Genomic DNA, 13,050 nt, shown 5'->3' with positions numbered 1-13,050 from the left:
ACAGAACTACATTATTATCAGTAATATTAGAGTGAGTGCAACCAGTAATATAAACAAGATCAATATTCCACACAGTCGCGCCGCAGCGAGGAGGACCGGCGTATCACACGCTCAGTGGTGCTCAACACTAAACAGTCTACTGCATCACTGACACTGGATTTTCAGAGTCCACTGTGGATGCAGTTAGACGCTCACCTTCAGCTGAACGTCTATTGAAGGGGAACTCCACCAATTCCTATGTAATTCAGTCATTGAGGTGTAATCAGAGTGATTCAGAGTGGTTTGGTGTGAAATGGTTCAGATGTCTTTACAGTGGTGGTGATAGGAACCAGGGGTCGCCATGACTACAACACAGATATAGACATTTTATTTACTATCCAGAACCACCAGTGAACCTACACGAGTCTTCTGAGTTTATAAGGAATGTTGATGATGGAAAATAGTGGAAAATCTGAAATAGAACATTTTTTACTGGGGCCTATTTTGCCTCAGCATGTATCCCTCCGCCATGAATGGATTTAAAGAATACATTTTTAGACAAAAATCTTCTCAAAACTGTCATTAAACAGTGTCTCAGTCATCAGGCAGTGAATTCAGAACCATTTCATGTAGTAACTTTCTGTGAGGGAGCTTTTAGAGGTGGACGTCTGGTTCCTATCACCACCACTGTGAACAGTTCTGACTCGGTCAGTTTCTCTACAACAGAGCGTTTCACACCAAACCACTCTGAACGACTCTGTTTACATCTTAAGCACGTAATTATACAGAAATTTTGGAAAATCTGTGGAATTCCCCTTTAAATTCAACTTGTCTCTAAAGATAAACCCAAAGCTGATCCAGAACCTGTTTCTAACGCTGGGTTAAAGGTTGTATGAGCACCTGCAGATGAAGACAGTGGACCATCAAAATGAAGTGCAGTACTATTTGGTGGTTTCTGATTTGGATGGTCAGTCTGAGCTGTGTAGATATTGGTGCAATGAGACCTCCAGGGTCACTCTGTAGGAGCAGTGACGTGAGGGTCCAGTGCCTGTCAAAAGTTTGGGGACACCTTGCCTTGTCTAAATATATGATTGCTCACATCACAACAAAGGGGTAGACTGTGTGACCTTTGGCTTTATTCCCAAGACAGCACTTTTATCCGAAGCTTCTTCAGCTTTGTACAAAGAAAAATGTCAAAATTTAAACAGCTTTCTGTTTAATATGCTACATTATTGCAAAGTGGCAAAGGAAGTGTGCTCACTTATTACAAAAATGACTGAGATGGTGGCTGGGTGTCCCCAAAGTTTTGATGGGCAGTTTAAAATAGGGCCTGACTGATATGGACACTGTGCAAAACTGACTTTAAGGAGCTGAAAAATCCAGAGAAGTGATAATAATAGCTGATATACTGTCATTACATTTGGTAAAAAAATTGAGTTTTGGAGTTAAACAGTGCTTTACTGATGGGTGTGAGTGTCAGATCATTTTACATATACTTCATTCATATATATATGTATATATATATATATATATATATATATATATATATATATATATATATATATATATATATATATTTACACACATTACTTCTGTTTTATCTCTGGGATTTTTGCTAATACCAATAAATCCGTAAATTATTAACCCTCTGGGGTCCATTAATGCTTGTCAAATCCTCTGTTTCTATATCTGTGTCTGTATCTTTGTGATGATCCAGCTCAGAAATCCAGTTCAAACACTTCCTGAATCTGTAGAGTCGCCCTTTCCATTCCATCTTATCACGAGATCATACGAGACTCACATCCGGAGTTATGAGCCTATGAAGAGGGGCTGAGATACACGTCATCTGCCTCTCACCGTGTGGAACTGGTGGATTCGTGTGTCCGTCTACATTCTGTGTGAAACTGACCAATGGACACTCAGGAAATCACTAAGGACTGACCATCACGCCGGAAACCCTTCATTCTTCATTCAGTCCACATCGGAGACTCATGTGAAACGGCGTGCAGAGAGTTTACAGCTGCTGAAGCTGCTGCAGTGGTTTTGGAAAGTAGTGATGAAGATAACGGAGCATTTAGATATGAAACATATGAGGATCATGTTATATGGAGAGCCTCTAAAGGAGAGTTTAAGAGGATCAAATCAGAACCCAGAGTGTTAATACTGGATTATTTTATCAGCCAACAGTATAGCGGTCAGGCCCTACTGTAAAGGCCCATCACTGTCCATCAGAGTGATTCTCCTCTAAACACTGGAACACAATCTGAGTCTGAGATGGTCTGTGGTAACAGGGTAGTGTGGCTGTGACAGCAGGACTGATGTGAAGAGGAGACGACTGGTAGGTTTCGGTCTAAAACAGCAGCAGCGCACGGACTCACTTCTGCTTTATAATAAAAGATTCAAAATATAAAACCTCCAAACGTTACAGCACTTCTCAGGACAAAGATACGCCTCGTATCAAATGATGAGGCGTGAGCTGTAGACGAGCACTCGGCTACGAGACCACTGGATTCGCTCTGTCTGCACGTCACTCTGCTCACGCTGCGAGCCGCTCAGCCACGAGTTCACATGAGTTCAGAGGATTCTTACTGACGGAGAGTTTTAAACTCAGCTAGACTGAAGCAAAGTCAGAACGCTGCCGGTTCGTTTCATATTTGAAGATTCTCCAAACATACTTTGAGTTACCAGTGAACGGTATGGTTTTTGAAACTTCAACAGTGTTTATGCATCACTTTAAACAGCTTTATTTCAAATAAAGTGGAAAATTCACACATTAATGTTTTAATCCAATGTCCAGTGCCACCTGCTAGCTGGGTATCGGTTGTCCGGCATCACTAGGAATCAAAATCACAACCTTTCTGGCAATAAAGCCGACACTGGGTGGGTTGCGCCAGTTGGGAGCCCCCTGATGAGGAACGTGGTTCTCTCATACAACATTTAAAGAGACATTATTGCGTTTGAAACAGTTACCGGTTTATTTAAAACACCCACCTTGTAACTACACTCATTGGCCATTTTATCAGAAACACCTACCATACAGGTGCACCTTGTGTATCTGCATCTGTTACTGTACAGTTTATCAGCCCCCCTCGACCCCAGTCATCAGTGGTCCACCACAGAACCACCTGACTAGATATTATTTGGGTTATTATTTGGGCCAAATATTGTCCAAGACTTATTCAAAAAGGGGAATTCCACCAATGTTTCAAAATTCCTGCATAATTCAGTGTGTGAGGTGTAAACAGAGTGATTCAGAGTGGTTTGGTGTGAAATGGTTCAGATGTCTTTACAGTGGTGGTGATAGGAACCAGGGGTCGCCATGACTACAACACAAATAGACATTTTATTTACTATCCAGAACCACCAGTGAACCGATAATGAAAAAACAGTGGAAAATCTGAAATAATAAGTTTTCTTTGGGGACTATTTTGCCTCACAGCGCCCTGCATATTATGTATCCCTCCACCATGAATGGAGTTTAAGTTCTCAAAACTATCATAAAACAGTGTCTCAGTCATCAGGCAGTGAATTCATAACCGTTTCATGTAGGAACTTTCTGTGAGGGAGCTTTTAGAGGTGGACGTCTGGTTCCTATCACCACCACTGTGAACAATTCTGACTCGGTCAGTTTCTCTAGAACAGAGCGTTTCACACCAAACCACTCTGAACGACTCTGTTTACATCTTAACCACTTAATTATGCAGAATGGAATTCCTGTGTAATTCGGGGTCTGGACTGGACTGATCTGAACTCTCAGCTTGTCCCCTGATGAAGCACAGTTAAACGTTCAGTCTCTGCCTGTTAAAGTGGCCTTCAGCATTCTGACTGAGCTTCTGGACACTGATCACTGTAAGTTAAATACGTAAATATACAATGTTTTTATTAAAAACACACTAACGAGTGGTTTAATCAGTAAAGCACTCCTCGCTCTCGAGCCTTAACTAACGCTGGGCCTTTACTCCTGTCTGTGGAGGAAAAGAAATCAGACTGAAAGCTTCGGTCTCTCTCTCCCTCTCTCTCTCTCTCTGTGCGGGAGTTGTTCACAGTAGTGGACGTTCTCTCTCACTCCGAGTTCCAGCTGATCCTCTTACAGACAGCGCTTCTCTTTAGCAGGAGCTCCGGGCGGCCAGTGATTCACTCTGCAGAACAAAAACACACATCAGCAGATGCAGAAACAGCCTTATTAAAGTGTGCGTATACACACATTCAGGGACACCCAGCGTCTCAAATGATCTTCATACAAATGTGCCGAATGTGACACAAAGACTCAAATGAGGAAATGGATCCCAAACTGGGACTCAAGAAGAAAACGCAGAGTTTAGCAAACAGAGAGTTTAGGAAACACTGAGTTTAGGACTTTACGCACAGAGCTCAGCTCACTGACGGGACAGAGAGACTCAGCAGAGCGTCGAGGGCAGATTTGGCTGAATCTTAAATGGACAATTTAAGAAGCTGCTGTTTATTTAAACGTCAGCTTACGCTTTATAAATGAGCACGAGGATTTTCTGCAAACTAAACAGGAGAACATAACGCTGCACTGTCCCATTTTACCTGAACCCACCAAATATTATACACTGTTGGAAATAAAGGTTCTGTGCAGGTACATTTTTGGTTCATCAAGGTACAAACAGTGTAAATGTTCCCTCAAAGCTCCAACAGCGGTTTTAAGGTCTGATTGTGAACCTTAAATAAGTTTTTCCAGATGAAAAGTTCGTATTTGTTCCTTTTCATAACCGAATGTTTTAAACAGAACAGTAAAATAAAAGCCTGGAGACGAGACGGGGTGTGTGGAGTCAGTACAGCTTATTATTATGGTACAATTATGTTCCCTGACTAAAAGCACTGAGATGTACCCTATATATAAATATATATACATTAAAATGTGGCCCGTGCAAAAGTTTTTTGTGCATTTTAGAATTTGTTTTATTTTTTTCCAATATGTTTCATTTAGTAATTAAACAACAATTGTGTATTAAAATGTGCAGAAATGTGTCTCAGTCAAAGATGTTGTTGTTCCCCGTCATGTGGAACAAACATGTTATTGCGGCCCAAAGTTTAGGAAACACTGATTTAGGGGAAAACTAAGCAACTAAAAGCAAGCAAACAAAAAAACATTCTATACACTGAGATAAAACCTCTCTGTATCCATTAGAATTAAACAGGCTGTTTTTGTTAAAGTACCTTTAAGACTGTAATATCACTGCTGTCGGAGCAAAATCTCATATCTCCAAAATGGCAACTTTAGAGGAGAAGAAAAAACATACTTTACTTTTAATGTAAGTCAATGGAACCAGAATTTTTACCAAGTCAGTTTGGGTCATTTCTGTTGGTCCATTCATCATGAAATTTACACACAATGAAAAAAGAGCAACAGGCATTTTCAAATACAAGGTTTTGTTCCGACACCAGGAATATATTCAAACCCACATTTATATATTTATATTATATAGTGTACATTACTTTACTCTCAGAAATAAAGGTACTAAACTGTCACTGGGTCAATGCCCCTCTTGTCACTGGGGTGGAACCCTCAAGGCTCCATCTCAGTACCTTTAGTCAGGGAACATAACTGAAACATAATCCACTGAAATGATATGTTCTAAGCTGTACTGACTCCACACACCCCGTCTCGTCTCCAGGCTTTTATTTTACTGTTCTGTTTAAAACATTCGGTTATGAAAAGGTACAAATACAAACTTTTCACCTGGAGAAACTTATTTAAGGTTCACAATCAGACCTTAAAACCACTGTTGGAGCTTTGAGGGAACATTTACACTGTTTGTACCTTGATGAAGTAAAAATGTACCTGAACAGAACCTTTATTACTAACAGTGTATTTTTTTTTGTTTAAATTCTCTGTTTTAGAATTAAATGCTGACTTTCTGTCAGAAGTATATAATCCATCATCCAGTCACTGTCCAATCACAGCCCTCTTCTGAAGAAAGGGGGTGTGGCTGTAATAAATGTCCAACCACAGCCTTCTGCTAAACTCTTGGGCATTGCTGTAATCCTAAGCAGCAGCTCCTCAGTGAAGCTGCCCATCAACTCTGATTTAAGATCAGACCTAAAACTGTATTCGTCACCACTGTTGTACCTTTGAGGGAACATTTACACTGTTTGTACCTTGATGAATTAAAAATGTACCTGCACAGAACCTTTATTTCCAACAGTGTATAATATATGGAAATGAGCTCTGTTCTGATTGGCTACCCTGTGTTGTGCCTCATTCGGCCTCGTCCAAAGTTAACTGCTGCAAACTGATTACACAGATATGTGTAAATATGATGGTTTGTGTGACGTCATAAAAACAGTGTTTTACAGTGTTTATTGTACAGCAAACTTCTCTATTTGTTTAAAGTGAGTGTGTGGGCCTTTAAAGTTAGCTGGCTAAGTAAGAAACCCTGCTTCCTGAGACCCCCGCAGGAAAATTACTGAAAACCAACAAAGAAAACCTGGGACTTCTGACAGGCCGTGTACTCTGTGAGTGAGGAATTAATCACAAATATTTCCTATAATCCTGTTTGCTCACATTTTATGGACTTCAAAGCTAAACTGTGCAGCTAATGAGCACTGTGGCGTTTCTTTAAAGCTCCGTCAAAGCGGATCACTGCAGGCAGCTACGCTGAGTGGTGTGACAGTGAAGTGGACTGAGCTGAGGACTGTTTCCTCCTCGTCTGTCTGAACGCAGCAGCAGAGAGGAAAACGCTGAGCGTCCGCGGAATGTTCAGTGTCCTGTGGTACTTACTCTACGGCACACTCCACCACCTGGCCGGCCACGCCCCCCTCAGAGACCTGCGGCAGCGCTGCACAACGAAAACACAAAGACAGTCATTTACACTCACGTTCAAACGTACGAAGTCACCATTAAAAATACAGAACAGCCATTAAAACATATGGAATCACCTTTCAAACGTGGAGCTGATACACCGATCAGGCAGAACATTCTGACCACCTCCTTGTTTCTACACTCATTGTCCATTTTATCAGCTCCACTTACTATATAGGTGCACTTTGTAGTTCTACAGTTACAGACTGTAGTCCATCTGTTTCTCTGATACTTTGTTAGCCCCCTTTTACCCTGTTCTTCAGTGGTCAGGACCCCCATGGACCCTCACAGAGCAGGTACTATTTGGGTGGTGGGTCATTCTCAGCACTGCAGTAACACTGACGTGGTGGTGGTGTGTTAGTGTGTGTTGTGCTGGTCTGAGTGGATCAGACACAGCAGAGCTGCTGGAGTTTTTAAACACCTCAGTGTCACTGCTGGACTGAGAATAGTCCAGCAACCAAAAATATCCAGCCAACAGCGTCCTGTGGGCAGCGTCCTGTGTCCACTGATGAAGGACTAGAGGATGACCAACACAAACTGTGCAGCAGCAGATGAGCTATCGTCTCTGACTTTACATCTACAAGGTGGACCGACAAGGTAGGAGTGTCTAATAGAGTGGACAGTGAGTGGACACAGTGTTTAAAAACTCCAGCAGCACTGCTGTGTCTGATCCACTCAGACCAGCACAACACACACTAACACACCATCAGTGTTACTGCAGTGCTGAGAATGACCCACCACCCAAATAGTACCTGCTCTGTGAGGGTCCATGGGGGTCCTGACCACTGAAGAACAGGGTAAAAGGGGGCTAACAAAGTATCAGAGAAACAGATGGACTACAGTCTGTAACTGTAGAACTACAAAGTGCACCTATATAGTAAGTGGAGCTGATAAAATGGACAATGAGCGTAGAAACAAGGAGGTGGTCAGAATGTTATGCCTGATCTGTGTAAATTCAATAATCTAAAATCGGTAGCATGTTAATGAAAGATTAAATAAACATTTATAAAGTATACAAGTTTTACATGATATTAATATAGACTATGTCATTTTACTGTGATACATTTTTCAAAATAAAAGTCCTCAATTTTTATTTTTAAAAAGTGTACTATGTTCAGTAAAACGCCTCATTTCTGGACAGGCCAAAATAAAAATGACCTTGCTTTATCTCTTTGATCGCTAAGTGCTTTAGCACATTTTATCTGTACTTTAATTTTTTTTATTATCTGTTTCTTCTTCATCATTCGTTGCTTTGCATGTCACTTTACTATATGGACAGTAAATTACTCATAAATATGTTTATGAATAATCATTTGACTGAATCATAGTATGATGGTGTGCCTGAGAGCCAAAGCACTTAATGACCAAAGAGGTAAAGCAAGGCCATTTTCATTTTGGCTGTCCAGAAATGAGGCGCTTTACTGAAAACAATTTAGTTTTTAAGGCAAATTTTTCCATATTCATGTAAAATGTAAACTCCTTTATTCATTTTTTTTAAATTTGGAGCACTCACTCAACACTGCTAGCTAAATGAGCATGCTTTAGTTTAGCTCCAGTAGTTGCTCAGTTTAGGTTACAGATTCCGTAGTTGTTTGGCTCTATTAGTGATGAGAAATTAAAGCTGTGTAGACCATCCAGTTTAATATAAGCATACAGTTGTTTTGTGGTTAAAACCTTAAAAAAATCATGGAGGAGGGATACATGCAGGGTGTTGTGAGGCAAAATAGTCCCCAAAGAAAACTTATTATTTCAGATTTTCCACTATTTTCCATCATCAACATTCCATATAAACTCAGAAGACTCGTGTAGGTTCACTGGTGGTTCTGGATAGTAAATAAAATAGCTATGTTTGTAAAATTGTCCTGATGTTACAGATGAATTGTTAAAGGGGAATAAATAATACATTATGATGTCTAGTTTGGATACTCTACAGTGTATAAGTTATTATTGTATATAAAAGAGCTGCTGAATATGATATGATTCCAGACTGGTGAACAGTAGAGCTTCATCTCTCAGCTCTGTGCACTGTACAGCGATGTTATGTAAGACTGTAAGACTGAACTCGCTGAGTGTGATTTAATGCAGCACGTGCTGTGTGTCCGGCTGAGAGAGCACACACTGGACACGTGTTCTAACATCTGCAGGACTGGTCAGCATGTCCGAACACTTCAGACTGCAGCTCACTTTAATCAGCACTGACACAAAACGTGCTGATAACTCAGAACATCTTCCACAACAAACAGGCAACAAATATCAGTGAGACATTCAGTAATAAATCAGCTTTCAGAACAGCAGCTCAGTTTACAGAGGTTTACTGTATTCATCTGTTCACATCTGAGCAAAACACGCTTACAGTTCTGCACAATGTAAACACGCTGGCCACTTTATCAGAAACCCCTATCCACCTTGCTGGTGTTCAGTTAGAGACAGTAGTATAGGGCAGGTGTTTCTAATAAAGTGGCCTGTGAGTTAAGCACAAGGTAGCTGTTTCTAATAAAGTGGCCAGTGAGTGAAGCACAAGGCAGGTGTTTCTAATAAAGTGGCCTGTGAGTTAAGCACAAGGTAGCTGTTTCTAATAAAGTGGCCAGTGAGTGAAGCACAATGTAGGTGTTTCTAATAAAGTGGCCAGTGAGTGAAGCACAAGGTGGGAGTTTTTAATAAAGTGGCCAGTGAGTGAAGCACAAGGTAGGTGTTTCTAATAAAGTGGCCAGTCAGTGGAAGCACAAGGTAGGTGTTTCTAATAAAGAGGCCAGTTAGTAGAAGTTCAAGGTAGGTGTTTCTAATAAAATGGCCAGTGAGTGGAAGCACAAGGTGGGTGTTTCTAATAAAGTGGCCAGTGAGTGGAAGCACAATGTAGGTGTTTCTAATAAAGTGGCCAGTGAGTGGAAGCACAAGGTAGGTGTTTCTAATAAAGTGGCCAGTTAGTGGGAGCACAAGGTGGGTGTTTCTAATAAAGTGGCCAGTAAGTGGAAGCACAAGGTAGGTGTTTCTAATAAAGTGGCCAGTAAGTGGAAGTGCAAGTAGGTTTATAAATAATAATACTCAACACTTACTGTGCTCCTCTACACAGAGTGAACAGACTCCGTCCAGCAGCTCTTTGGCCTCAGCAGCCAGTTGGCACGCGGGGTCTGGGATGGGGGACGGCGTGTCCGGGCTGTCTGTCGCCGGGGACGATCTGGTGCTCCTGTAGAAGCAGGAAGTGACCTCACATCAGTCCAGATTACAGTCCGTAGCAGAGTGTGTGGGTTGGGATATTTGGAGAAATTCACTTTTCTTTAACTCACCCGTTTTCAGTCCCAAATAAACTGGTGGTGCTGAGAACTTTATGGACGTTCTGTTAGAAAGCAAAGTGCAAAAAGAAATCTAAACTCAAGGATTTAGGAAACAACCAGCTGCCAGTCTGAAGATCATAAGAAATGGACTTATATTAGAAAAAAGAACGTTTCAGTTTTAACATCTGTGAATCTGTCGGCACGTCCGCCTGCCATCACACACAGGTGAGCTAAGTTTACCTGAGCAAATCCCAGCAGCTTCTTATTGGAGATTTCCAAATGTTTCCTGGACACTTCAGACCGTCTCAGCTGACTGTCGATGATAGAAAGCCTCTTATTCAGCTCCATCATTTCTTCCTGTTGGGAAAAAAAGCCCCATTAATAACCTGCTTCAAAAATCCAGCATTAGTGCTTTAAAAGGATTTGGGGGCTAAACGAGTCTGCAGTGCTCTGACAGCAGACATGCTGCCTGAAAACAGGCTGGGAGCTCCACCTTTGGACGTCTTGGGTGGTTTAAGTTAGACGAGAATTTTCTACTGAACACAAACTCATCTGTAATCATGACGTTGAGTTTTCCCAAAAACACTGTCAGTAAGGCTGCGTTTACACAGCAGGTAAAAGTGGCCCAAATCTGATTTTCTCACCAAATCCGATTTGTTGTTTGTCTGTTCACATTACCTTTTAAATGTGATCTGTGTGCGACATCAGTCTGAACAGAACAGCTCCTAAACTGACCCACATGCGCAAAAGAACAGAGCTTCACATGGCGGCTCGTCCAGAGGTAAACAATCATGACGGCCAGTGAACGCCAGTCGCTCCCGCAGCTTTCAGTTTCGTCTTCGCCAGCATCACAGGAGCGAGTATGAAGTTCCAGTGGTTGACAGCTGGACTCATCACCCAGAATGTGTTTGAGTTCACCGTAAAAAGGGCTCGTTATTCGGCCTCGGCCACTTCTTTGGTTCGTGTCCTTGGATTCTTTAAACTGTTCTCTGACGCTGCAGCCTTTGGTCTCCTCCGGCCGTGTTCGGCTGTTTCGTTCGAAACCTCTTCGAACACGGAGGGTTTTGATCAGTCTCTTCTAATGTTTTGGTACAGAAACATCAGACTAAATGTTTTTGAGTCTCAGCAGCGCGAAATTATGACGAATGTGGAGTTGGATCGATGTAAAAGTCACATGAATTCCGATCTGGCTGTTCAGACAGAGTCGCATTGCCGCAGATCGGATACGTATCGGATTTGAATACGTATTTTGCCCACTGCGTTTACATATTTAAACAACTTCATTACTAGGCATGCTAGTTAGCATGCTAAAGGCTACACAGCTAACAACAACAACAACAAAAAGAAAGGCACTACACCACGTTTATAACCAGGCAGGGCAATTATTTAAAAATATATGTACAGTCTGTTCAGACTTCTCCAGAAATGTTTTGCATTAAAAAGTTTGCATGGCTATTTGATTAGCTCACTGAGGCTAACCTGCCTAGTGCTATGAATGGCAGGAGTGACATACTGTCAATTACACAACAAAATGTGTAAACTTTTTTCTCTATTGTTACGGTAGCTACAGTACAGTGAGCTCAACTATTTCCTATCCGGCACCACCAAAGGTTTGACCAGGCCGCACTGAAATGAACAACTGAGGTCGAATTTAATTTTAAACAGCTTGCTAAGGGTCCAGGGTCGCGGTAGCAGTTGGGAGAGCAGAGAGTCCCAAACCTGTCCCCCGCAACGTCCTCCAGCTCATTCTGGGGGACCCTGAGCTGCTCCCAGGCCAACTTGGAGATATAATCCCTCCAGCGTGTCCTGGGACAACCTCGGGGTTTCGTCCCAATAGGCCGTGCCTGGTACACCCCCACCGGGAGGCTTCCAGGAGGCATCCTGATCAGATGCCTGAACCACCTCAAAGGAGAAAGCTCATTTCCGCCACTTGTATCCGCAAAACTCATTCTTTTGGTCATTACCAAAATATTTTGGTCCTGACCGTAGGTGAGGGTAGGGATGTAGACTGACCGGTAAACAGAGAGCTTTGCCTTATGGCTCAGCTTCCTCTTCACCTCTACAGTCTGGTACAGTGACCGCATTACTGCTGCTGCCTGTCCCAGCCTTTTGGCCTTTTCACCAAAATTTGTGGTGGCTGAAATTTTGGTGCCTCCTTACAATTGAATTTTCCTTTAAGCATCACTAAAGTTTATCAGAGTCCTGACTCTGAAAAGCGTCTCTGCAGTGAGATGCAGTGGAAGAGGAAGACTCACCTTAGTGACCTCTGTGCTCCTGCGTTTTTTGCCAGCGAGCTGGTCCTTCAGGTCTTTTATCTCAGCCTCCAGAAGCTGGATGACCTCCTCGTAGTCCTGCTCTGCGCTGTTGGTCTCTCTCTGCACGGCCTCGGCCACCTGCAGCCGGCTCTTCAGAGACTTATTCTCCTCCACTGTCGCTGTGGCTTTCTGAAACACACGCGTGTCAACGTTCAGATGGGAGACTTCACAGAAAAACGTAACATTTATGGGCTGAAACCCTTAACTGAGCTCAGGAGTCGCAACTCAAATGTGAAGAAGAGCCATTTTGTCCTTTCAATAAAAATCAAACCACTTTGGGAGCCACAACATTTCAGGTCCATTTTACCATCTTGGCTGTAAATGTGTCTCAGTATGTGCTGATGAACTAGTATAGGCTAAAAAATATAATATAAACAAAAACACAGACTGACTTTGCTCTGCTTTAAGCTTTAGCTCAGCTATAGCTGCTTTTCTCGCATCTCCAGCAGGAAACTTTTCCTCAAAAGTAGATCAGTTTCTTGTAAAACGTCTCTCAACATTTGATTTTTACGAGGCTGAAGTCGCTTCTCATTCGCCAGCTTCTTGTTCGAATTTTCCTGTTCCACCTTAAATGGTGCCTGAGGCGACAGAATGTGACTGCTATTCCATTTAAGATGGAACGAGAAAATTCGAACGAGAAGCTGGCGAATGAGAAGCG

General features: G+C 42.1%; 1 protein-coding gene across 1 annotated transcript in view; it reads right to left on the bottom strand.

Annotated features, from left to right (window-relative positions):
• Positions 1-4,066: 4,066 nt before the first annotated feature.
• Positions 4,067-13,050, bottom strand: part of si:dkeyp-72e1.9 (syntaxin-binding protein 4) — a 99,503-nt gene continuing 90,519 nt past the window's right edge. Inside the window, exons 17-23 of the mRNA XM_036589889.1 lie at positions 12,333-12,521; positions 10,318-10,434; positions 10,090-10,139; positions 9,859-9,989; positions 7,558-7,560; positions 6,725-6,782; positions 4,067-4,118 (exon numbers count right to left, since the gene is read on the bottom strand). Coding sequence (XP_036445782.1) covers positions 4,067-4,118; positions 6,725-6,782; positions 7,558-7,560; positions 9,859-9,989; positions 10,090-10,139; positions 10,318-10,434; positions 12,333-12,521 — 600 coding nt within the window. The remainder of the gene's footprint in view (positions 4,119-6,724; positions 6,783-7,557; positions 7,561-9,858; positions 9,990-10,089; positions 10,140-10,317; positions 10,435-12,332; positions 12,522-13,050) is intronic.

Source organism: Colossoma macropomum, unplaced genomic scaffold (assembly GCF_904425465.1).
Source record: "Colossoma macropomum unplaced genomic scaffold, Colossoma_macropomum, whole genome shotgun sequence".
Taxonomy (NCBI): Eukaryota; Metazoa; Chordata; class Actinopteri; order Characiformes; family Serrasalmidae; genus Colossoma; species Colossoma macropomum.
This window is presented reverse-complemented; position numbering and strand designations above follow the sequence as displayed.